The 26,478-nt window shown below is 41.6% G+C and overlaps 2 protein-coding genes across 7 annotated transcripts; one reads left to right on the forward strand and one right to left on the reverse strand.

Moving 5' to 3' along the window:
- Positions 1-2,498: 2,498 nt before the first annotated feature.
- klhl22 (kelch-like family member 22) lies at positions 2,499-7,598 on the reverse strand. Of its 5 annotated transcripts, none has more exons than XM_015028364.1 (8): positions 7,488-7,598; positions 6,830-7,130; positions 6,203-6,368; positions 5,791-6,102; positions 5,256-5,665; positions 4,435-4,627; positions 3,633-3,866; positions 2,499-3,445 (listed from the first exon to the last, which is right to left on the reverse strand). In XM_015028364.1, the coding sequence occupies exons 2-8, from the start codon at positions 7,069-7,071 to the stop codon at positions 3,104-3,106; spliced, it is 1,899 nt and encodes a 632-aa protein (XP_014883850.1). In that variant the 5' UTR covers positions 7,072-7,130; positions 7,488-7,598; the 3' UTR covers positions 2,499-3,103. The 5 variants fall into 5 exon arrangements, with proteins under 5 accessions (XP_014883850.1, XP_014883860.1, XP_014883841.1 ...); XM_015028374.1 differs by having other exon boundaries at positions 6,830-7,127; positions 7,488-7,592; XM_015028355.1 differs by having other exon boundaries at positions 6,830-7,127; positions 7,280-7,588.
- Positions 7,599-16,214: 8,616 nt separating this feature from the next.
- npy8br (neuropeptide Y receptor Y8b) lies at positions 16,215-26,217 on the forward strand. Of its 2 annotated transcripts, XM_015028396.1 has the most exons (3): positions 20,497-20,764; positions 20,976-21,158; positions 23,880-26,217. In XM_015028396.1, the coding sequence occupies exon 3, from the start codon at positions 24,027-24,029 to the stop codon at positions 25,128-25,130; it is 1,104 nt and encodes a 367-aa protein (XP_014883882.1). In that variant the 5' UTR covers positions 20,497-20,764; positions 20,976-21,158; positions 23,880-24,026; the 3' UTR covers positions 25,131-26,217. The 2 variants fall into 2 exon arrangements, with proteins under 2 accessions (XP_014883891.1, XP_014883882.1); XM_015028405.1 differs by lacking the exons at positions 20,497-20,764; positions 20,976-21,158 and adding an exon at positions 16,215-16,228 and having other exon boundaries at positions 23,981-26,217.
- Positions 26,218-26,478: the final 261 nt, after the last annotated feature.

Consider the following 26,478-nt stretch of genomic DNA (forward strand, 5'->3'; position numbering starts at 1 on the left):
TAAAGCCCTGCACGACCCTCGTTCTCCATGTCAATGAGCCTTAAAAAGCATGAAAATGGGAGCTGTTGGCTCCTTTTCACTGTTAAAAAACACAAGCAAGGCCTCTCACCTTCAGCCTGAGTGGACGTGAACTGCTAATGACTGCCGTAAAATACAGCAGGGGGAGAGTGGGGGTGGGGAGCCATTTAGTGTAATGTGGGTTTTACACGGCGCTTCCGAGCTTCCTCACCTACTCCCTTCAGGCGGGCTAAACCAAAGATTTTTAACAATGAAGTCTGAATTTCAAATTGAGATTGAATTCCCACGAGTCGGTGAAGATCCTTCTACGTTGAAAATGTGAAATGTTAGTAATAATCCCAGTATGTTCTTGCTGTTATTTAAAAACTTAACATACTTTGTTCATGCAAATAATCTCTATTTAAAGGGGCAGTATTACATGAAATTAACTTTTTTTGGAGCTCTGCATCATGTTGTAATGTTATACCCTCATCAAAAACATACCTGGAAAGTTGCCTCGATTTTTTCATCCATGTTTGAGAAATCCTTTTAATCTCCCATGGCAACCACTCGGTGCTCCAGTTGACATTTGTGACCATTTAAATGATGTGAAGCTTTAAGGAGCAGGAACCCCTTAAAGTGACAGAAGCCCAATTTCAAGTCTTTTCGAATTGAAAACTTAAATTTTGGCCCGAGTCTTTTGGGTCAAGCCTCCATCAGGTTTGCAGACATATAAACCAAGGTTTTTGCCTGTTTTATCTTGCTACAAACTCTCAACTGAATTTAGGTCCGGACTTTAACTAGGTCATTCTAACAAATGTGATCTAAGCTAAGCATTATAGCTCTGGAATTAGAGTCGTTGCTCAGCTGAACTGGAAACCCTCGTCTCAGTCTGAAATGTGTTGCCCTGTCCCTGCTGCAGAAATGCATCCCTGAGCATGATGCTGCCACCACTGCACGGCTTGTATATGTCCAACAAAGATTTTAAGCATACAACAAATAATTGGCACAATGATATTTTATCCCATCTGAGCTTGGAATCTGTGCAGAAAAATGTGGAAAAGTTACAGGGATGTTTGTGAGTTTTTTTGTAACATTGTGATTTTACTATTGTTGAAAATCTAGTGAAATGAATTTATAAAACTGCAGACAACCCTTAGTAGGATTGTAAATAATGAAAATACAAAACCTTTCAGCATCAAATTATCTTTTTTCCTCCTGGATTTAAACAGGATCTAGAATCAGCAGTTCTACATCCTATTGTTCTGCCGTATAGATCACACATATCTGCCGCGATGTTTAATGCACATCACTGCGACTGACGCCAGTGAAGTTTTTCGTTTTCAAAGACAGGCGTTTTATGGCTCCTGTTCATGCAGGGAAGCTACCATGTTGATCGGCGGATTCCCTGGAGGAAAATGAACGTTCCTTTGTTCCCCCATCGATTTCCATTGACCTTCTCCACTCCGCCGCAGCAGGGGGGGAAGCGAGAGTAAATTCCCTCGACTCGCAAACACCCTCCTCAACTCCACTGGGTTCAATCTGCATAGCTCTACATCAATGCCTAATGTGGCCCTTTTAATTGCTCTGCAAAGAGCACCGGATCGACCCGCACTAAGACGTTCGTAAAGACTGCTGACGTGGCTAAGTGCTGGACATGTGTCTTAAGTATCCCCCAGGTGGTGCTAAAACGTTGGACGAAAACAAAAACAAAACGGACAAGCACATAAACACAGCGGACCGTTGATCCTGGCTGTCCAGTGCTGGTGTCAGCAGATCCTAGCAGACAACTTGCTGGAGGCTGGCACAAAAGTGTGAAAACAGAGGGAGGGGCAGAGGTGGAGGTAGGGGGTGAGAAGTGGGGGCGGGGGGACAACAGATGTAGATGAAATAGCCCCGAAAAGGAAAGCGGCAGTCAGTTGGCCTTCATAAAGCCAAATGGAAAGGAACTGGTGGAGACTGGGTGGTACCAAAAAGCTCTGAGCTAACAGGAGGGGAAGGTCAGACGAGGACAACCAGCTGTGGCAGCGGAGAAAAAAACGAGGCGCAGATGTCGCAACAGATATGCAACGCAAGCAAAAACCTGAAAATCGGTCAAATTTGGGCCTATCACAATAAATCAATGAAAAAAACAAGATCAATAACTTCCATTTGCATGATTTATCGCCGTTCTCTCTCTTTTCCCCCCTTTTTACTATTAAAATCTGGATGTAAAACGTCTTCAGGCTGGTGCTTTGGTCTCAACTAGCCACTTCTTTGGAAGGACAATTTTGTTTACAGAGATTTCATAATTTATTTATTTGTTTCTTTTGTTTTTATTTATTTATTTTCTATTTTTAAAATGTCTCCCAGTTCCAGAGCTAAATGTTCGATGGAGTTAAAAGTTTATTAATCCTTGACGATGTGTTTTTGCGTTTTGTCATTACAATTATATTACTGGAAAATGGTCTCAAAACAACAATATTATCGCTTATCACAATAACTTCTGGGACAAAACTTTGTATCATGACAGGCTTTGTCAAATTTATTGAAAAAGTTAGGCTTGTTCATAGAAATATCTTTAAAAGTGATCAACTGCTTATGCTCAATCGGTGCTGCAGCTAATGTAAAAAGAAAGAATATGCGTTCCAGTGAGGCTCCTTTATCTTTTGAAACTAACCATTATCCAGGTTAACCTTTTATTAAAATCTCATTTCTGTATTAAACATGTTTTTTATTTGTCTGGTGTAACATTCCAGTCATAAATGTTATGCTTTTATAAGTTGCAATTAGAGAATCATCATGATTAACAGAAATTAAGTGCTGAAAACACCAGTCTGTGTTTAATTAATCCTATACATACATAGGAAAAAAAAAAGAGAAGAAATAAGGATGAAACAAAGACAGCAGCCATAACCAGTTGAGATTAGTGTTTCAGGCGGTTGGCATATCTGGGTGGAGTGTGGTACCATGAGTTTCAAAAAGTAACAAAAAAGTGTGCAAAGGTGCTTATGAAGCTCAACCAGAGGCACAAAAAGTCATCAGTGCACCGTCCCCTCAAAGTGCTTGGCGTCCTGTTTCCTGCTCTAAATTAGAAAAAGAACGCAGGACGGCGCGTGAATCTGGTTCAGTCCTCACTGGATTCCTCCGAGTTGTCTATGTCCGCGTCATCCGACGAAGCCTTGGTGCACTGGTCCCAGCCGCGGGCCTGAGCGAGCACGGCGGGGGGCATGAGCGCGACGCACGCGGCAAGGCCGGAGACCCGCTTGCTCAATTCAGTCTCGTTCTCCCACTCCCCCGTGTCTGTGTTGTAGACGTGAACGTACTTCATCCTGTTGCCTTTGTCGTGGGAGCGCCCGCCCAGGACGTAGATGCGGCCGTCCAGCACAGCTATGCCGGGTTCTCCGTGTCCGGATGGGAGCGGGGTTAATAAAGACCAAGAGTTTGGTGTCGGGTCAAAGCAAGCCAACTAGAAAAAAAAAAAATAAATAAATCAAAGAGGAAGCAGCTGGTGAGTTTTTACTCATAGAAGTGCTTAAACTGTAAGAATCAGTGATTTGAACCCGACGTTTCATCAGTTTAATGGTCAAATAGAAAAAAAGCAAAAAAAAAAAACAAAACAGCAAGTAAACCATCTCTGATGACTCATGACGTACCTGCAGGACGTCACGCCGATATCCACGCTGATCATTGCTGCCTCCGATGACATACACGCGCCCGTTCGCAGCAGCCATGCCATGCCACGCCCGCTCCACCGGCCCCTCGGCGCATGCCGTCCAGTCGTCAGTGGAAGGGTCATAGCAGTAAGTCTCTCTGAGGTACGCCATTCCTCTACGGCCACATGCTACATAAATCCTGCCATTCAGCACCACTCCAGCGTGAGCGTACACCTGGAGGGAGGGACAGATTTAAGGGAAAAAAGTCAGGAAAGGGGGAAGAGAGCGTTTATAGAATGCAGACATATAGCACCACCATGTGGGGAATAGCGGTAGTGCATGCTTTCATCCAGATACACTGGTGTGCAAGAATATCCACACTCACTGCATATAAATATAAATAATAAAAAATAAAATAGATACCACAGAAGCTGTGCTCTCATTGAAGCAACTTTCTTCTAGCAATTTTCAAACTTTTTCTGGTATCTTAGTGTCTTTATTCTGCTAATATTATGACTTGTCATATATTTACTTTACTCTTGTAAATTAAAAAAAAGTCTGGCCCTAATTTTCTGTTGTACTCACGTGACAATGTAATACAAAGTAGACGTGCACTACTTTGAAGTGAAAAGAAAACCCCAAAACAAAAAACACTGGTGCTCACCAACGCACCCATGTTCATACACTGACCAGCAGGCAACTCGAGGTTAAGCGCCTTGCCTGGCGTCACATAAACGTCACACTAAAATCTCTGGCTACACATGAAAATAATCTTGCAAGGCGCTGTGCTGTAAACTCTTACTTCTTTCTTCATTGGAGAGACAAACTCCCACGTGTTGGTGACCGGGTCGTAGCGCTCCACCCAGTCCAGCTCGCTCTTGTAGTCGCGTCCGCCGATTGCGTAAATATGGCCGCCCACCACACAAACGCAGTGGTCGGCATGCTGCATCTGCAGAGGCTGGATGGAGCACCAGCTGTTGTAACGAGGGTCATATCTGAAAGAAGAAATGTTTATTGACCTGCAGGAAAATAAAAGCCAATCTGGGATCAAATCACCTGAGCCAGGCTTTCTGCACATTTCACCAACTCAAATTTAAGATCTTCTAATACTTAATCTAAAATGTAATAATTTTAGATCAAAAAAGATTGTTTTTTTAAGACCATATTGAATTGTGTTTAAGATGTGTATCGCCACAGAAATGTACCAACTTGGTCCAACTAACTAGTGATAAGTTTGCATAAACTCACAGCAGATGCAAAGAAGCTAGCTATCAAGCTATCAAGGGTATATTAGCAGCTAGCTTCTGCTAGCCTCAAGTGTTTTGTGTCACAGAAAGAAATGAAGATGTCTAAGTGAAACTCACACTTTTGCCTGACAGAAAAGTCCCACAAGAAAAAAAAAATACATAGAATATACAAGATTAAATAGCCCTGTCAAGACAAAATATAAAACCTGTTTAACAAAGACTTAAGGCCTTAAGTATAGAAACATTAAATTAGGACTTTTTATCACTTTTTAAAGGCGTGGAAACACCTTCATCAGCAGGTGAGACAGCCGGGCTGCAAACATTGTTTTCTGCTAATAAAGAACATGCATTTGTGATTCAACAAATCCTCGCTCACCTCCAGCAACGACTCTCCGCACGAAAGCCGCTGTTGTTCCTGTCTCCTCCAATAAGATAAACAAAGTTGTTGAGCACAGCGATGCCCTGGTTGGACATTCGGGGAGCGTGAGCCGCTTTGAGAGTTCTCCACTCAGTCCAGCTCGGGTGGAACACCTGGAACACGTGATCCGCGCCTGCAGAGACGCTGGAGCTGAACATCCCGCCAAAGCCGAGGATGCAGTGGAAGGTGGAGCGCGGCTGAGTGAGGGGGCTCTGCAGGGCGGGCTGCAACAACTCGTTCTCGTGGTATCTTAGCGCCGCCGCAACGGAGTCCTTCAGCGGACACGGGTTCAGTCTGCCGTGGAGTCTCTGCAACACTTGTTTCTCAATTAGGCTGAAGCGGACGGCGTCAAGCATCCTGAGATTGCCCTTTGAGTTAAAATTAATAAAAAGGGGGGGTGGGGGGGCAAAAGAAGTTAATTTAGACGCAGACGAAGACGTGAAGGTGACAAAAGGTGTGCGTCGAATCAAAGCGCACACACCTTTCGACTGACCTGCAAGTACACCTTGTCAGTTTCCACTTCCTCAGGGCTGTAGTGATAGTGGAGCGCGGCCTCGTACACCTCGTTCTCGCTGGCCACCTGAAGTGCGTCGCTGCTCAGCATCCTGAAGACGTCCTCCTCGGGGAGCTGCCGGTACACGTCCGTCCGAGACAAAGTCTGAATGTTCCTGAGGATGTAGGAGTGGACCTTGACTTTGAGATGCTCCAGTCCGTAGACGTCGGCCAAGTGGAGAACCTCCAAAATGTTGCTGTCGTCCAGCCAGGAGAACAGGAAGTCACAGCAGAAGCTGATGACATTTTCAAGCTGTAAAAAAACAAAACAAAACAAAAAAAAGAAAGCAGACAAACATTTTAGTGAAACAGAACAAAAGGAAACGATTAATGACCAACTCGACCCAACTTACCTGAAAAAGCGACGCGGCCATCAGGATTTCCTGAACGTTCTCCAGGTCTAACTCGATCTCGGAAGTGTAGATGTAGTCAAGGATTTTTTCCATGGCCGTGTAGGATATTCCGTGAATGGGAATCTCATTCTGCTGCATTTCCCGGAGTCCTCCAGCAAACATGCACCTGGTGGAAAAAGATTACACATGGTACAATCCAGGAATCACTTACCTACACTGATTTGTAAAACATCTGGGGGGTTTTTTAGCTTCAAACCAGTCGGTTATTAGTCACAATGCCTGATAAAATGCAAAGAGCATCTTATCTTAAGAAAATAGTTCAAACAGGATTCTGCACCAAGTCCTTGTGTCTAGGCTGCAGACTTTTGCAACATCTGATAGGTTTGCATCATGCATTTTTTAAAAACTATGTTGCAGAGCAAAAAAAAGAAGAAGAAGAAACCATTCCAATTTTATAGTACACTATATAAAAGCTTTTACAAGATAGGTTTACTGAAAGTACCTGTAAGAGTTGTTTTGTTTTGTTTTGTTTTTCAGGAAAGTACCTAAAGTGTTTTCGGGTGAGACTCATACCAAAACTCAACATGAAAGCAAAAGTAAGGCTGCAGCCATAGCTGTGGGTTGTACCTGAAGTAATCACAAGAGGCAGCCAGCAGAACACGGTGGGCTTGGATGGGACGACCCTCCACCAGAAGCACAACATCGAACAGGGTTCCGCTCTGTCTGAGGGTGTCCAGACCGCCCATCAAGCTGTGGAAGTGGGTCCAACACTTGAACGACTGTCGGTCCGAAAAGCGAGCCTGTTTCACCGAACCGACCAGCTCCCGTCCGTTCTCAGCCATGACAAACCGGTGACCTTCGGGTTTCATCCCTTTCACCTGCCTGGCAGCACCATCATCCAGTGCTTTCTCCAGCGAGACGCTGCCTGCTATCAAACAGGAAGAAGAGGTGCTAGCGACAAACCAGCTGTTTTTTTTTTTTTTTATGTCATTTCACATTTATGGCAAGTCGCACACAGTTATCCTCCATTTCAGACGTAGAGTTGTAAAAAAACAGAAAAGTATAATACATACATACCTTCTTCCGTTAAAATGTTAGCTGTTTCCCTGCTGCTAAGCTAGTAGTTAAGTGTTATACAAGCTAAAAACAGGTTAGCCTGTCCGGGCTGCTGTAACGCACTGTTTTAAAAAAAGCCTTCAGAGCCTTAACGGGGTTAATACGCAGAAATGTTGTCGTGTCCTTAAGCATAAAACCGCTCTGAAGTGACTTGTCGGACAGAAAATACCTGCTTATTACCCAAGACGCAGAGCTTCTCGATTTCTTTTTAACAGGTCAAAACAAGTGTGTTTACTTTTAGTATCAGGGCGAAAGCTCCAACACTATTGGTCCGTATTCTTTCTTCATCCCGCCCAGTTTCTGTGGACGAACCAATCACGTCGCAATGACTTCTGACTTCTTATCCCATTTTGCCAAAGCAATGTTTACAGTATTGTTGCCTGCACTACTTTTAGCCACCTGAACAGTTTTTTTAAGAGGAATTTGCGCCGATGCGCCACAGTGATTACAAAGAAAACAAAACGGAAGAGATGTTTATCAAAATTTTGCACTACATTTTTCTATAACAGTGATTCAAAGAATCGCTGTTGAAAGTGTCTGGTCTTTATTGAAAATTGAGCAAGAAGCTGTCCTTGTTCTTGGCACTAAAATTTTGAGGATCTTTTAATAGGATTTTGGCACACTTATTGTTTGTCTTTAACATTTGCTCGACTAAACGCAGGGATTTGATCAATTCTAGCTGCTGAACACAAGAGGGAGCTGTCAGATGCATAACTGTTTTTATGGCACCTTACAGCATCCACCCATCAAACCCACCAGCAGCAAAAGCTGAGCATAAAATCTTCCTGTGTTCTTCCTGCAGTTAATGTTTTTTTTTTTCATAAGGACATATAAATTTGTCTTACATTTGTACAGCAGAAACATTTTTCAGTCCAAAAAACAAGCGGATTATATACAATGCATAATAAATTAAGGCTGCAAAATGAGTTTTTATTACGAAGATAAGTAAAAATATACCAAATTGTTCATTTGCAAAGATACCTTTTGTAAAATCATTCATATTCGTTACATCATAGTATCTGTGAGTCTGAACACACCATCAGCGTGTGTATGAATGATTACTGTGTGGAGTGCTTTGGAGTCTAGCCCATTTTTACTGATGGAGCATTTGAAATATAGAGTCTTTTTGGCATGTTATCCACCTAATCTGGCAGAGCATTAGTCACTGAAGCACCCAAGAGATTCTGCGGTAACTTTGGAGGAGCTGCAGATATTCACAGCTCAGGACAGAGAATCTGTTGGCAAGTTAACTATCTACCATTTACAACCAAGTGACCATTGTACAAAGAAAGCCAAATGAACTTTGGCATGAGATTGAAACTGGATGTTTTTTTTAGACCAACATGCAGAACACTGTGGTGAGTTTAAAAAAAATAAAATAAAATAAAATAAAAAGTAAGTGGAACGTGGTGGTAGCAGCATCATGCTATGGGAATGGCAACTATTTCAGTGTCTACTGTAAATCTAGTGGAAACATGTTCTACAAAGTATCCTCAGTTGTAATTGCAGTGAAGTGTGATTCTACAATTTATTGACTCAGTGGGAAGAAAATAGATGCACACCGCACTTTTAAGATTCATAAGGGTGTTGTGGTGGCACAGAGGCTTGGCACGACCCATGTATTGAGGCATTAGTCCTTGTGGTGGTGGTCGCAGGTTCGATTCCCAGCCTGATGACATTGCCGCATGTCTTCCCCCTCTCTCATTACCCTCTTTCCTGTCTAACTACTTTCAAATAAAGGCCACTAGAGCCAACAAAACCTAGGAAAAAAAAAGATTCATAAAACATGGGTGTTGTGTGGTTCAGTGGGTAGTATGCACACACAAAGTCCAGAGGCTGTTGTCCTCGATGCAACAGGCCTGGGTTTGATTCCTGGCCTCAGGTCATTCGTTCCCTTCTCTCTCCTGCCACTAAAGCCTGAAACATTTATCCTAATCCTTCTAATTTATAATTACATGCTACTTGTGTTGGTCTATCACATAAAAACTCAAGAAACTACATTGAAGTTTGTGGCTCTAAAGTGACAATGTGTGAAAATTCAAAAAGTATGAATGCTTCTGGAAACTCACTATCATTCCCCCCCCCCCATCTGTTGTTTTCCACATCAATAACAGCAGCTTGGTAGATTTTCTGAGGCAGCTTTGGTCATTATGGCTTTTTTACACACACACACACACACACACACATACACACACATATATATAAATAACACTGGCTTCCGCCTTGCTTAGGCTTTACAGCTCCATTCATCTTATGTTGTGACTTCGATTTGCGTACATCACTTCCTGACATGCAGAGATTTTTTCTTTCCTCTCTCTGGTTGCATAAACACAGTTGGAATGATCCATCACTTGATCCATTTTCCCGTCCGATGTAAACTGCAGCGTATCACGCCAGGAAAAACCGAAAGGGAGGCAAGGGGCGGACTTTTTGTCTTGGACGCATAGATGTTTTTGACAGGAGCCACCAAACACATTAGACGGCAAATCAAAACACTTTTTCTTCTTCCTGCACTGCTCCACCAACCAACCAAAAAAGTGCCTGCTGCACTGCTGCTGGTGTAGGATGGAAAGCAGCAAATGTGACATTATGCAAAATCTGTCGTGACTATAGCTACGAACATCCCAGTTCGTTTTCACGCATTTGTGGCTGATTAGGGTTACTTGATCACAGGATGCTGTGTGAGGAGACCACAGCAGTGGGTTCTGTTGGACCCTGATTTCACCAAAAAAAAAAAAAAAAGCCCGGCCATTACTGAGAGTGCAGCATTCCAGTGCATTAGCAGCGCAGCAGCGCATCACCTTTCATCAGCAGAGGGCTGTGCAGAGGGGGCACCGCAGTCCACGGGACAGCAATGACAAATGAAAACAAAGTAGGTAGCATTTACGGAATGAGCTGTCAGCTTCTACCAAGCAAAGGACTGGAAAATGGAGGCTGCGAATAGAGGCTTACAGAGAAACAGAACACTGCCTCCGCCACGATTTTCAACAAACACAAAACCTAATCAACTCTTTTAGCTTTATTTTTTTTTCCAAAGGAAAAAAAAGGAAAAAAAAAAACACAACAAACTTCAAAGCCTAAGTCATTACTATGGGAGATTATTCCAAGGTGCCATTTTTGAGCATCTTTAGAAAGGACAGGTACAGCATATGCCGAGAGCACAATGAGCCCTAACAAGCCATGCAGCGGGCTTTTATGAGAAAGTGAATGTGCCAGCCATGTGCAACAAAATAGCCTCTGTTCGCTGCATCTGATAAGAAAAGAAGCTGGCAGACCAAAGGACAATACAGCTGATTAGTTTGGGACAGCGGAGCTCCACTGGTGATGGTTAGTTGGCCTGGATCTCTCTATATTTTCTGCCACTGAAACTTTTAATGCTGAAATGTACAAAGCAAAGCAACAGCTATAATGTATATAGTTTCAATGAAATGTTCTTTCACCACGGATGAACAATCTTAGGGAAATAAAATCAATGAAAAGTCAGAGAAAAACTTTGACTTGGTGTGCACAGGCATTTTCTCAAGTAGAAACAAAAGGTTACCTTAGTAGTGATAATTCCATTTTTTTTGTTCATGTATATATATAACAATTTCAAATGAATAATCATATATATGTTTTTGGCCACACACAGTACACAGTAAGAATTAGAAAACAAAGATTTCATAAGGGAACTTTTTTGTCCAGAGGACAAAGAGCAGGCGCTCTAGCACCTCCTAGTGTCTAAGTGTGTAAGTCCAGGATTTTCACTCATCCAAACATGGTGAAAAAAAAATCAAGCTCCTTGTCCTTCTCCTTATGGATTTGCTGTCAGCTGCATGAAATACACTGGTCCGTCAAAAACAACCAGTCAGAGCCAGGGGGAGGTTCTTAGCGCTATCATTCATCCTCTTATACATGCTGCTCATTCCTCTCTCCTATAGGCTAGGCTAGTTCCTCAAGCCACAGCCTCTCATGAATGCTAAAGCTAGTTAGCATGGCCGCCAATGACGTCGGATTAACAGTTTTCCTGGAATGGTTATTTCTTGCTTTTAGCACATTATGTAGTTTGTTCACCAGGATGATTGAAAGCGCTAAGACCCTCCTCCTGGCTCTGATTGGTTGTTTTTGATCTGGAGCGGTGCTCCGAAGTCTTCAGACTGCTCAGGAAGGAGGTGGGGAGCTGGATTTTTATTTTTTTTATTATTATTTTTACACATTATCTGTCTTCATGTTATACTGTCACATAGTGACAGTTTTAAAAACATACTGGAAATGCAGGAATAATAATAATTTTGATGGTGTGTGGGTTTTAGAGAAAACTCACCATGAATTCATACTTGTGAACTCAGCTGTTGTTTTTAAAACTCATGGAAGCTGTTTGGTGTATATGATCGCTCCACGTTGAGCAAAGAACGTTCCAGTCAGTTATTAAAAGCCCAAAATTAATAAGCATGCATGGCCGTAATGAGTGCGCATTAATTTTACACAGTCACTCCGTGGAGTAGCACGCTTTGTTTGAATAATCAAGAGAAAAGGTAAATGAACTGACAACGTGAACATGTCAACTCCTGAATGTATGGCTCATAAATGAGCAGGAGCGAACCGTGCGCACTTCATCACACGTACTCGCCCTCTCTACGACTCACAAGTTGAAGGGATCATTTTAAGTGACTAAGGTGCAGCTGCAGAGCACAATATTTCCCCCCGTGCAGCCTGGTGATTGTAAGGAAAGGCAATCAATTTCCCCCCCCAAACCAAAGTCTTATAAACACAACTTCCAGCACCGCCGACCGACAGCAGCCGCCAGGTGAGTCAAAGCTTGAAACCAAAATGGGAACTCAAGCAGATTTCCCTCTTTGTATTTATTCAAATCGATTCTGTGAGAATGTCTTCTTCTTCTTCTTCTGGGACGGCCCGGAAGTTGTGGAGAAATAAATTGCAAAATATGTTGTCTGTATTCAGCAAGAAAATGTGTTGCTTCAAATTAAATAGGAACTGGCTGACGCTTATTGCCTGACCATAATGTCAGCTCCTAAGTCAGCCGAAAAAGAGGGGTCTCCTTCTTCCCTTGGTTTTGTCTCTCGAGGTCAGAGTCTTTGTACAAAATAAGGCTGAGAAATTTTCCTCCTAACAGGGGGAGGCAGAAAAAGCAAACCAAATGCTGCTAAAATATTTAATACTACCTACAGTGTTTGCTGCTCTACAGCATCAGTGATTGTTGATATAGGGAGGATTTTTTTTCTCCCCTCTTCTTCATTTAAAGATTGCACCAATCTCAGTTGGAATAGTTTTGTTTTTCTTTTGTGTGTGTGTGTGTGTGTGTGTGTGTGTGTGTGTGTGTGTGTGTGTGTGTGAAGAAACAGAATGAGGAATGATCACTTTTTCACACATGGCCCACCACACACGCACCAGGAAACTGGGCATCTCACAGGGGAACATATTACACAAGACAGCAAGCGAGGACATGATAGCGCCAGATTGCTGGGTCGGACTCAGCCTTGACAGCAGCTCTCCAAAGAGAGGACAGGTCTGTGTCACGAACCTTTTCCCTTCGCCGCTGCTGCAAGGCGAGACACAGACAGAACATTAAGCACTGATCGGTGTGGATTTACTGTGAGAATTTGAAAATATCCCAATAATGATTTAGACTAATTTTAACTGGAATGACCTAAAAGAGTAAAGGGATCTTGTCTGCCATATGTGTCTGGGCGTGTGCCCATCTCCGCCACTTTTCACCTCTTGATGCAGGCACAGGGGCTATTTTTGGGGGTGCGACATCCACCATCCTGGCTCGCGGTGACGACGTAGTTGTAAATTCTGAATCACACGAGGGGAAACCGCTGAGCCAGAAGCGAGGCGGGACAGAAGAGAGCGACTACGGATGTGTTCAGAGCCCAGATGAATGCTCATGCGGTCCAAGGAAACAGGAAGGGCATGGTGGGTATTTATATGTATTAAAAAGGGAAGGATTAGAGACACTAATCCAATTCTCTTTTATTAGACCTCAGTCATACCATGTTTAACCTATTTACTTATTTTAATGCACATTGAGCATTAAAATACCCAATGTGCATTTTCCTCAGCTGTGTCTGTTCTGTTGTCAGAGGGATTTCTGCTCGGTTGTCAACAGGAAACAAGAAGAAATTGCTTTCAGTGATGTGTCTAAAGAAACTCAGTCAGATTGAATCCTCGAATTCTGGACCAATTTTTGTCTGGACTTTGACTGGTCCCACTGAAACATACGGATATGATCTAAAACCATTCGCTTCGAATTTCTCGGTATCGTTTTTAGCTCCATCCGTCTTCCCATCAACCCTGACCGGCTTCTATGTCCGTTCTGAAGAAATGTATCTTCACAGCATAATGCTGCCACCACCAGGGCTCATTGTGGTAAAAACAGAGGTTATGCTCAGGCCAAAAGTTCAATTTTGATTGCATTTTACCAAAAATATTTCCCAGAATTGTGACCTGATAGTTGTCAGGAAATACTCCTACCTGAACTGTGGTAGTCTGCAGCTCATTTACTTACAGTGGGTCTCTTGGTTGCTTCTCTGGTTGACACTCTCCTTACTCGTCCTGTCTGCTTAGGTCAGGGGTCATCGACCTTTATGACTCTAAGAGCCATTTTTGCCTTCAGTCTAGCTGAGCTACAAAAGCTACAGAAGTTATATGACCCTTCCAAACAAAACAAAAAAAAAGAAAGTCCCCCCCTTTTTTATTTATTTATTTTTTTTTTACAACATCTTAATATATTTTAAAGGACTAAAAAAAACAACTTCTACTTTTTTGAAAAAGATCAAACTTCTCCATAAAAGGAATGAGTACATTTTCTTTTTAAACTTGTACTATATTTTAGATATAGTAAAAATATTGACTATATATATGATGTAAAAAAATCCATTACTTCAAATCATAGAGTTAGAAACACTAATAGGTAGTAATTTATTTATTATCGCCATAATTTTAAACATTGCTTGATTCTTTATAATTTTTGGCCAAAGTTACTAAGAAACGCAGTGGAGGGTCTAAGCAGCCACTTGTTGCTTTGGAGCTGTGTTCAGTGTTTCAGTATTGGATGGATGCACGGTTCTCTGTGAGCTTTCAGACCTTGAGACATTGTTCTGTGACCTAACCCGTCTTTAAACTTCTCCACAAAGGAATCCATAAAGTTAAAGTTTAAGCAGCTCACTCCTGCTTCCAATTTTAAAGGCTATTTATAATTAGCGGTAAGCCCACTAGAGAACTGCTTTTGAACTCCAATATGGGAACAGTCAATTTCCCAGCATGCAAAATCCACTGGAATGCACGCGAAGATGGATTTTTGACTTTCAAAGTCGCAGAAACCTCAAGAGCCCTGACCTTAAAATCCGACATGGTTGTCCTGTGAACAAAAAGTGGTGAAACTTTGGTGAATTACTCAGAATCACAGTACTTTCAGATAAGACTGCAGTCAGCTTATAAGAGAGTTGTTCCCCTTTAGAAAAAAATGAGCAATGTACAGAATGAGCAATGTCCAAAAACAACCCACTCCAAAGCTCAATCTTTCAACAAAAAAGAAAAAGAACACCCACCGATCTCCCAAGACTATTAGCAATGGGCTAGAAAAAAAATAAAGTGTTCTCAGCAACCAATGCCCACAATCTGATTTTAGACTCCTTTTCCTCCTGTCTCAAGGAAAGTCAGAAACTCAGCCAAGTGGTGTCGGCACACGGCTGAGAGATTTCTGGTGTGTTTCGGCCTCGCTGCGATCGATTTCTTGTCACAGAAAGGCTCACAAGAATGAGCTTCTGGTACAAAGTGAAGGACAGTTAAATCAGAGACACAGAGTTCATACAAAAAGAAAAAGTACAGAATAGTGAAACCTAAGTTTATGTATGTCAAATAAAAAGCACATACACTTCTTTCTCTCGCTGTCTAAATCAGATGAAACTTGTTTTTTTTTTATAGGTCAGTTGGAAGCACTAAATTAATTTTTATTTGGTAAATGACACTATAATGAGAATATGTCAGATTTATTTATTAATGTCTTCAAAATGAGAAGTTTGAATGCAGAATAATTACTACGTCTTTAAATAACCAAGGAAAGCCCAGATGATGACGTCATGGACTTGGAAACTTCTGATTGGTTACCTGACACGTTTGAGTTAATTTGAAGCAGGCAGTGAGAATAAAAGGTGTATGTGTATTTTTTTATGTAATGTGTGTAAACTTCTGGTTTCCATTGATTTTGTTAAATAACCAAAAGACTGAGGCCTTCACAAAAACTGAGAATACGTAACAAAAATGTGAACTATTTAAAAGTCCTGGTGACTCTTGCAGGAGACTGGATTCTGTTTCAGGGTATTGGACTAAAAATGCATGAATACTTATGGTACACCTTTCATTTAAATGGAAAAAAAAATCAAATATGCATCATTTTCATTTTTGTTTACAGTTATGTCCTAGTCTAAGTTAAAAATCCTATTTATATCTAAAGTGTCATCAACAGGAGTGAGGTGTGAATATTTTTGAAAGATTTCTTTTGGTCAGCAAAAGTCTCTTGTGGAGAGTCTGTTCCAGTTGCTCCCTTGTAAACCAGTTATATGAGATACTGCACTTTTTTTTTTTGACATTTGCTGACCCAGCTGTCAAGCAGTCACAGTTTGAGCATCTCAGATCCTTCGTCTGAACATTTTTTTTTTCTTCACATCAACTTCTAGAACCGATTGTTGCCCTGCAGCAACAATCACCCCCTGATAAATTCTGCTGCAGCGCGATAACAAATGTCGTTCAGGTCGGTTAGTGCCCCTGATGTTGTTCTGTTTTATTGTCACTAAAACTGCATTTTCTAGTGTTCCTAGAAAGGTTCCTAGTACTCATCGACTCAATCTGCTGAACAGGTTTACTGCAACAAATGAGACGGCTACCGTACAGGCAGACATTCGATTCATCGTTTCTATAAAGACATTGATTCTCTCCTAAGGGAACAGCACAGTCAACCGTGATTAACAGGGGTTTCCCTTGTGTAACTAAGCAGGACACACTGCAACCAAAAGCCACATTTTACGAGAAGAGCATCAGGGTGAGCTCTGTGTCACATTTGATCTGTGCCACCGAAGGTTGTTTGTCATCCCGCTCTACCTGAGGCACTGTGGCATTTGTTCTTGGCTCGGGTTATTTAAAGCCCCAAGGGACATAAAGAACTGTGTTGCTGTGATGATGTCAAGGATCACTTCAACTTTGGTTCATGCAGGAAGCTGTAATACTACAGGGAGGACTGTGTCACAGTTTAAGGCATGACACCAAAAACAAGAAGATGAGCTGCAGATTCTAAGATGTCGCTGGATTTAAAGGGATCCAACACTGAGATGAGAACAGCGAACCGGGCTTCGGGCTTCTTTCTTTTCTGAACAACGCCTGAAAATAATCTCTTCCTTGTGGATCTTTGTCTACAGAAGATCCTCCACCCCAGAGCTGCGTATTCTGAGCGTCCGCCTCGCAGAACAGCCCTGCCCCACGATTCCCCCGCTCGGCTTATTCAGACTAGCCAGCAACGATTAGCAAACGCCTCGTTATACAAGCTACTTCTCAGTCCAACACCGGTAAAAACATTGTTAAAGGGTTAATAGAGGAGTGATGTTGTGAATTTCAGAAAGAGCAGAAGCTTTTAAAGAGACAGAAGCCCAATTTCAAGGCGTTAAATGACAAGGTCACATTTCTTTTGAGTCATATCTGATATATGTAACATTTTTATAACAACTGAAGGTAACAGAATTACTTGACTGTGCTATAAAATGGGACCACATGCCTGGAAAATACATGATATTGCACCTTTAAATCTAAAGTAAAATATGTCTCTCTGTGGAAACCTCATGTTTTTATTTGTTTATAAGGAGAACTGTTTCATTCTGGTTGTGGATGAACCCATATTTATCTATCTAGACCTAATTTCAACCCTTATCCAACCCTAATTCCAATGTTTCATCCACCAGCAGCTTTATTATTCAGAAAGACTTTGCAATGTCCTGGTAAGCCATTTATTTCTTCTGATGAGCATATATTTTTGTTTTTTATATTGAGAAATAGAATGCTTCTGAACTAAAACTATAATTATCTAATACCTACGGGCAACATTTCCAACCTGAATGTGCCTCAAAAAGGCCCTCTGTCTGCACCAGGCCTGTTTTAATACCTCACTAATTGACAATAATATAATAACATTTATTTTCTCTCCATCAGTTGGTCTTTCTTCCTTCCTTTCTGGAAAATTATTGCAGAGCTCCGTCTGAACAACAGAAATAAATCACACACATAAAACAGGCTGCGGAATTACAAAAACACAAATATGCGCCTTCGAGGGCTCCCCAGTCACTATAAAACACACATTTGAGGAGCTGGAGCGGAAGGAAAAATTCATTGTTAATGGGGCGAAGCACTTTATTGATGCACACTGCCACTCCCGCAAAAAACGTTGTTAGCAATTTTCCCACAAGAACTGCTCGTGCAAGTGCCTTACGTAACAGGGGCCTCTCGTTGGATCCAAATATGGTCACAGCAGATTCCGTACTAAACGGAAATTAAAGAGCTCTAAGTGTTTTTAGCAGTCAAATGCTCCACTTGACGAATGTGCAAGAAAAAAAAAATGCTTTGGAAGAAGTTGTCCAAAAAACTTCTCTGGCCACAATTTCTTGCGTTGACCCGAGATGTCGCGTTTCAATTATGTGGAAGTGCTGGACACGCTGTCAAACATGCAATTTCATGACTGAGGGATGTCAAGCTTTCAAAGGAATTGCTTCACCCATTTTTTCCGTGGCCAAAACAACGGCCTTTCACAGAAAAATCACAAAGTGAGTGACAGTAGCACTGATTGCACCAGGGAAGACACACAGCTGCGTCCCGGCATGTCCGACGGTTTTTCATTAAACTCCAGCCCATCCAATAATTTCCACCCATCCTGTATTTGCATCCCTGCCTCAATCTAAAAACTCGCAGAAGCGTCGTCTCGAGCGACTCGATGCCCGTGCCTCTTCTTCGAGCAAACACCCACGGAGCTGTTGTTGTTGGTGGCAAGTCATTTCGCCGCTCTGCCTCTCAGACAAACGGCTATTACTGTTCCCTCCAACAGCCTCCACTTAAAACAGGAGTGTGTGGGGACAGTGTGAAGAAGCAGTTAACAATCTGTCGCACATTCACAGGAGGTGCAAGAAATGGGCTTTAAAATAGTACAAGGTGTTAGCGGCAGAGGGATGTGAACGGGGGACTTGCATCGCAAAGATGTTTCATTTGGTCTTTATGGGAAAATGATGGTAGAGATGCAGACAGCACTGCATGTTTGTTTTATTTCCTCAAGTGCAGCATGTTCGATGGAGTCTGCGTGGAAATAATCTTTGCAAATATTACAATATTGTGGAAGATGAAGCAAGTGATAAAAATCGTGACACTAGGTAGCCATTTTAGACTAAAAAACAATGGAAGGAAGGAAAGCCTCTGAAATTCTTTGACATGCAACGTCACAAACTACAGTTCATTCTGTAATGTACTGTATGTATAAAATTCTGATACATATTTAACCAACGGTGCTCACTCTGCCTGTAATAGAAACGGCTCTAAGTTGTTACTACTTTAAAGGACAGAACTTGCAACCGTTGTGGGAACTTCAGTGCGTTATCCTGAACTGGGAACACACGCTTGATTAGCAACTTCTTACAAAGTGCCTCTGCTGGTGACCAAAAATACAAAGGAATCTGAATATTTATTCAACTTAGTGTATTTCAAATGTGTTTTTAGGTGTTATGGGAGTGAGGAAGTGTGTGGTGTAGTTCTGAGCATCGCATAACTAAGTCTGTGATTCCTTTCATTAATAGCTGTTCAGTAATTAAGAAAAAAAAAGACCCACATCTGAGTAATGAAGTATGAAAAGATCACTCAAACACACCCGGCTAGATCTGCTTTGTGCGTACTCCTGCTGGGTGCTAAGAATCAACATTAGCAGGGATCAGAAGTAAGGAATGAGAAGTAGGCAGAATTGTTTTTGGCTCTTAGACACTGGCATCTGTCCTGCACTGGTATGCATGTCTCAGAAACATCTAAAATACACATGTCAATGGATCCTGGTGTTCAAAGTTGTACAGAAAACCCATGACATATCAGGGAGAGCATGCAAACACTACATAATATAGACCAACAATCCTCTTACTGAATGCACCACTGATGAAAACTGATCTTCCATGCAGCCAAAGATAGAAACAAATTTGTCACGTCTAATTGTATTGACAAAAATCATGCACATACTCATTTAAAACACTCATATTAAATATTACCACACTCATTTGGTATGTGCTAACTACATACCAAAAACAAATTTAATGTCATGTAACTTCCAACCCATAGGGTCCGACACCCAAAGGGAGGCGCTACAGGGATCAGGATCTTGCAAGGCTCATGTGCCAAAGAGACCGTTAATATGTTTTGCTTACAGATAAAATAACTCAATAAGTGACAATCAAATGTCAACGCGAAACTTAAAATGTATCAAACGCTGCTTTTGTAGTGTTTGATACAAACACTGAAATTTATTTGTATCAAATTTGCAAAGTGTTGCAAATTTCACACGCAACACTGTCCTCTCTGTCCAGCTTTTCATGTATTTCATAGGTGTTTTTTTAGCGTTTGTAGAATTAGGATGCTTTAAAATAATAAATCTGACATTTAATAGCTGCTGCCGTCACGTTTATTATTATGACTCCATTCTTTATAGACATAATAGTGTACTATTTACACTGAGTCCTCTATCCAGCTGGAGCTTTCTTCATCAAACATCATGCACAATGGATAGATAGGTATATATATATAGTTAGAAAAGCATCATGTGCTGCAGTGAAGGGTTGCTTAACGACTTTATAGAGAAATATACAGACCTTGTGCATATATATTTATTCATATATTGATTAGGATCAATAAGGTATTTTAAAATGTATGTGGGTGGGCATTTAAAATGTCTGGAAGGTACTGGAGGCAGCTTTCATAGCTTTCACACTAAAGTCCTATATAAATATTACATTAGCTGTAGATTAGAGCCTTCCCACTAGGGTTCATCGTTGACCTCAGTCCCTTTTCTCTAATGTCACCACTAATGCCTTTCCGAGCTTCAGGTGGGTGAAGCCCACCATGCTCAGCCTGCAAATTTCACACAACTCAATTTCCTCATTGGCCCCGTGTGGTGTGTGCGCGCGCGCGCGCAAGCCGGGGAGACTGCTGCTGCGACCCGGGTGTTCGCGCGTTGGCGCGCGCGTGCGAGCCTCGCAGAAGTTATTATGTAAGATGTTCCCAGTCAGTCAGCTACATCCCCGCCAGAGTCTGAGGCACGATGAGGGCGCTTTAAGAGAAACCACAGCTCCTGTCCGGGATCCTGGCAGGACGTACACCTTCTGCTCCACCGACACAGCTCACCTGGAGCACAGCAGAGTCCCACAGGACAACAAGACTGCGGTAAGAATGGCATTATTTCGTTTACGAATATGATAACTGAGCATTTTAATACTGGTTTAGAAGCGCTTTTAATCTATTTCTAATATATCGCCGCAAAGCTTTAGGACTCCTTTTTTCCCCGGGTACATACATATTTACCTATAAGTACATTTAATTATGGGAGTTGTTCTTTTCTTTGTTTTCCCTTCTGGTCACATTGTTTTCCACAAAGCTCGCTAAAAGTGCAAGTGGCTCCCATTCAGTGACCATTCATCAGGTCCCTAAGTGGAAATAGTGTTGCGTCTCCTCCCCGACTCAGGAGGGTCCCCTACCTGCCCCCGGAGCTTTAAAAGGTCCGCCTCGGAGCGAGCAGACTCCACACTGTTGCAGACGGACCGCGGATCCAGGACAGCGGGTAGGTCACACATGCAACACTTTCCTCTCTCTTCATCTTTTCATGTATTTCTGAGGTGATTTTATTTATTTATTCCATTTCTTGGTATATTCTTAAAAATATTTTTTTAAAATACATCAAACTAAATGCATCTATGTATTAATGTTTTGTTTTTTTTCCACTATCAGGTTTAATTTCTTTATTAAAATTGCAAATCACTTGTGTCGTTAATGGTGCAATCTCTTTTAAGCTTCACAGTGATTGCTTTTGTAAATTTCCTTGTTTTTCTCTGGCAGCAGACACAACACACAGCACTGCATCACTTTAAATGAACAAATTCTGCTGTAAATAACCAGCATCAAGGCTGCGCTGTCCAAGTACCAGCCGCACAAGCAAGCAGAAATCTGGCCGGGTTAAGCTCCAGATTTTATTTTATTTTTTAAAAATTGTTTTTGGGCTTCTTGAGGAAAGGATTTTAAATTGTACTTGAACTTGTTTTGTGCTTGTGCTCCTTTGATGAGGAACACTCAGGCTAATCACCACAAATGAAACAGCACATCCTAATAGGTCATTACAGCTCATAACAGAGACGGCCACAAGCCATTAATGTCCCACCTGTCAACATTTATCATTGTTAAGGAGTCATCTGTTAAATATGATAAATCCCGCAGATATAATTCTGTTTGCATAGCTGTGTTGCAAAACTAATATTCTGGGGGAATGGAGCCATGGGCAGATCGTATCAGCTAATCAGTAATGATTTTAGGGCTGTGCATCCACTCTTAGAAATGTGCACACAAATAAAGATATCTGTGCACAATAATCAGATGCTCTTAGTCCTGGTTTAATGAAACCGGACTGTATTTCTGCGATGTGTTCCACTACATTAATTTATACAGTGGGTGCCTGTAAAGACCATGTGTGCTGCTGTCACTGGGAACATTGTTCTTTATGGGGGAGATAGAAAATAGATTCTCGCCGTCAAAAGGAAAGAACCCAGCAATAGGAAATGATTGTCAATGAAAGTGCAATGATTATCCCCTTTATTGTGATGGAAATCGAAATCAGCGAGCTATTATAGCACTGCCGCAAAATCTATATTTTTTTTGTTTTGTTTTTCCTTCTTGATAATCTTCCATGAGTACATCAGTTATTCTTACAGTCTGCACTCAAGAGGAGAGAGAAAATCTGTGTTTCCCCTCACAGTCTCATATCTGCATACATACATTGTTAATGTCCATCACAGAGTTCCCATTATTCTAATAGTGAATCCACTGCCGATGTGCACAAAATGAAATTTGTCCCTGAAATGCGTAGTAGCAGCTGAGTCAGTATGAAATAGTCCCTCTTTGGTAACCTTGAGTAGAAATATCAGGATATCTTGGTATCTAGACAAAATGAATCACACCAGCTCATTGCTTAAAAAAAATCCTCCTGGTGCCAAAATATTATATCACATTGATCAATACAGTTATTACAAAGTTATGTATTCATCAATTGTTACTACAACATGCAGTAAATTTATGTGTGTTTTGATTTGCTGGCAAAACTTCAGAAGAAACACCTGTTACATTTAGAGGCAGTTTTTAAGTGTTTATTGCACTGAATGCTCTCTATTTTACCCACACTACTCCATGTACAATAAAATAATTGTTGTACCTAGAGATGCACCAATGCATTGGCTAAAAGGACTGATTTTCCTTTATTTTGCTGAATGGTGACTAGCAAGTCAGTTGCTGAAAAATCTTTTTTTTTTCCAACTCTATTGAATAACTGCATCAAAATTAAGAACTCACAATTTCCAGTCCATAAAAACCTGTCAACATTATGTTCTTATGTTTTGACATTTTGTAAAATTCAGATCAAGGTTAGGAATGTGTGTTTTGATGCATAAATAGAGAAAATCTTGTAATTTTTTTTATTTTAAGTTGTATTAAAAATACAATATCTTGAATCTCGACTCAAAAATATTGGCAATATTGGTTCTACGTAATAGATCAGGTTTTGATCTAATAACAGTTTGTTGGTAATGTGTTTGGCCAGTAGTGCTGACTTTCCTTGTTACTGTGTCCACAGCAGCTTTAGTGACCAAGATGCTAACGCTCAAGAATTGTAGTGAGAACTTGATGATGTAGGAGAAAAGGCAAAGTGAGAAAAGTGTTAATCACAATTAAGACAATCATTGCAATTTTAGGTTCTCCAATTACTGTTCAGGTCTAATAAACTATTACAGTGAACTCTGTGTATTTACGGAGTTATGGAGCACAGCTGCATGTGAATAGTTAAAATTCACTAATATTTGAGACCCTCTCTCAAAATGCTTGTATTTGACCAAATTTGAAGCCAATGCCTCAAAATCCCTAGAGAGAGTTTGTCAAAGTTTGACGAGTGTAAAATCACCACAACCCTTTAGAAGGACCTTTCAAACTAAAATGGCCGACTTCATATTGGTTGTAGGAAACGGTTCCAGGAGACATTTTGCTTATCTTATCTGTGCACTAATATTTCAAATGTCTAGATTAAGCAGGACAACATTGAACTATTTGGCCCCACCCACTTTGATTCCATTGAAATACAATAATTTGCATAGAGGGCGAATTTTATGCAGAGTTTGGTGAGTTTTCAGGGTTTGTTTCGGCCCCCAAAAAAGCAATTGATTTCATTGATTTCACTGCTTAGACCTAAACTGACTCCCTTTCAAATGTAATTTGTTTCAAATCAACTTTTTTTTTCTTTCTTTAGGCCACAAAAAAGGAGACAAACATGAAACCGGAACTATGGATCACAAAACACTGAAATGTGAAAATAAAATTCATGACATTATAACAGCAGGTGTGACAAAGTGAATTCATCTAGTCTTCTCTTTTTTGACGGGAGCCAAGAAACATCATGGAGCTGCAGCACAACACCAATCACAACCAGGCCTTGTGGAGAGAGATACCATGGGAGTCCACGGAGGACTGCTCGCTCTCAGTGAGCGGGACCACTTTCCTCATCATCGCTTACAGCATAGTGATGGCGGTGGGCCTCATCGGAAACTCCTGCTTGGTTTTTGTCATCATGCGGCACAAGGAGATGCAAAACGTTACCAACATCTTCATTGTCAACCTATCTTGTTCTGATATTCTTATGTGCATCATATGCCTCCCAGTCACTATCATCTACACACTGATGGACCAGTGGATCCTCGGCGATACACTGTGCAAGCTCACGCCCTTCATCCAGTGCATTTCAGTTACTGTCTCCATCTTCTCCCTTGTCCTCATTGCCATGGAGCGCTACCAGCTCATCGTCCACCCGACTGGATGGAAACCACTGGTGAGCCAGTCCCACGTGGCAGTGGCCGTCACCTGGATCGTGGCCTGCCTAATATCCGTGCCTTTCCTAAAGTACAGTGTACTTACCTTGCCTTTCCAGAACCTCAGCCTCCCCATTCCTGTCAGCGACCACCTCATTTGCATGGAGCTGTGGCCGTCCATTCCAAAACGCCGCGCGTACACCACCTCCCTGTTTGTCTTCCAGTACCTGCTTCCTCTCACCCTCATCTTGGTCTGCTACCTGCACGTCTACCTGCGCCTGAGGAAGAGGAAGGACATGGTGGAGCGCGGCAGGAATGCGACTCAGAAGAAGAACAAGGGCTCCACAAGGATCAACGCCATGCTGATCTCCATCGTGGTGGCCTTCGCCCTCTCTTGGCTCCCGCTCAACATCTTCAACACGGTGTTTGACTGGAACCACGAGGCCATCCCGTCTTGTGGCCATGACGTCATCTTTTCTTTCTGCCACCTCACAGCGATGGTCTCCACTTGCGTCAACCCGATCATCTATGGGTTCCTCAACAGCAACTTCCAGAAGCAGCTTAAGTCCACTGTATTGCGCTGTCGCTGCTGGGGGCCAGTGGATAGGTACGAAATCGTCCCACTGTCTACTGTTAGCACAGAGGTCACCAAAGGGTCAGTCTTCAGCAATGGATCAGTCACTATAAACTCATAAAACTTTCCCCAAGGAAATGGAAAAGATCTAGCAGAAGACTACTAGATCGCTTGGACTTTTTTTGGGTTTCTCTCTGCTTATTTTGAAGAAAATTCACCATTTGCAAAGTGAAAATCTATGAAGCAACAGTGAAAAGCAAAGTGTTGACATGTCATTGGCCTGACACAGCTGTCTTGATTTAAAGAGGGTTCCCACTGAAGAGGAAGTAGATAACAAACGGTTCAAAGGTTGGACCAGTTGAACTACTGCTGGACAACATGTACTGTAAGGACCTACGAGTGAATAGACGGCATTTAAACTCCTGAACATGTCTTTTCTGTAACGTTCTAACATCTATTCTGAAGTCTGCAGTTTTCAGAGGACTTCTTCCTGTCTTTATCCTGCTGTAAATGTGCTCAACAACCAGTGAGTGCTGGAGAAAACAAAGCAAATGTTCCCTTCAGTTCAGCTGCTTTATGTTAATAGCGCTGATGAAAAAATTAAGGGGATTGTGAACTGTGACGTGTTAATGATTATCAACCGAGAAACTTATCACGCAGCTGAAGGAGACAATATTAATGCTTTAGATGTGGCTTTAGGCGCTTATTCAGTCGATTTACTTGCACCGTCTTAATGCGTTTGTCATCTAAAATCACCACCAGTGCTGTAACAGTGGCTCTCAGATAACCTCGGCCGGAGCAGCATACATCTCGTGATGTCAGCCGGGCTCTGGACTCCGGTCTGTATATATGTGTGGGATAGTGTGTGCCATAAAGTGTGCCGTACAGCAATCGTATATCAGCTGCAATAAAACAAAATAAAAGTGACAGTAAAGGAGTTCGTCAGAGCAGGTCTCTTCTGCTGTATATATATCACATGACAGAGTTATAGTTTATGGTGTGGTCTAAAGTAAAGAGCACTTTGTAGCCTAGTATCTCAGCAGGTCCACCAATATCTCTTGGTGGACCTGCTGTTAGACACTTTGTGCATTTTTAATCGCATTAAATCATATTGGTTATCTTTAATGATTAAGCCTGTGTTGTAATATTTGGGTTAGAGCTATGTTACATTGAAACAATAAACTTCATTACATCATGTTTTAACCTGACATTTCCAATTATTGCACCCATACTTGAGACTTAAAAGTTACTTTAAAAATATCTGGGCCTAAAATCTAAATTGTGGTTTTAAATGTACAAAAATGTTTGTAGCGGCTTTTTTTTTCTTCCCAAACTTCAATGTATTTTATTTGGATTTTACATGTTAGACCAAGACAATATAGTGCATTATTGTGAAATGAGAAACAGCATACATGAAGTCTTTGATTGGGCCATTCTAACACATGAACATGTTTAAATCTTGGCCATAA

This window comes from Poecilia latipinna, unplaced genomic scaffold (assembly GCF_001443285.1).
Source record: "Poecilia latipinna isolate Pla-1442-1.1 unplaced genomic scaffold, P_latipinna-1.0 Scaffold8, whole genome shotgun sequence".
NCBI lineage: Eukaryota > Metazoa > Chordata > Actinopteri > Cyprinodontiformes > Poeciliidae > Poecilia > Poecilia latipinna.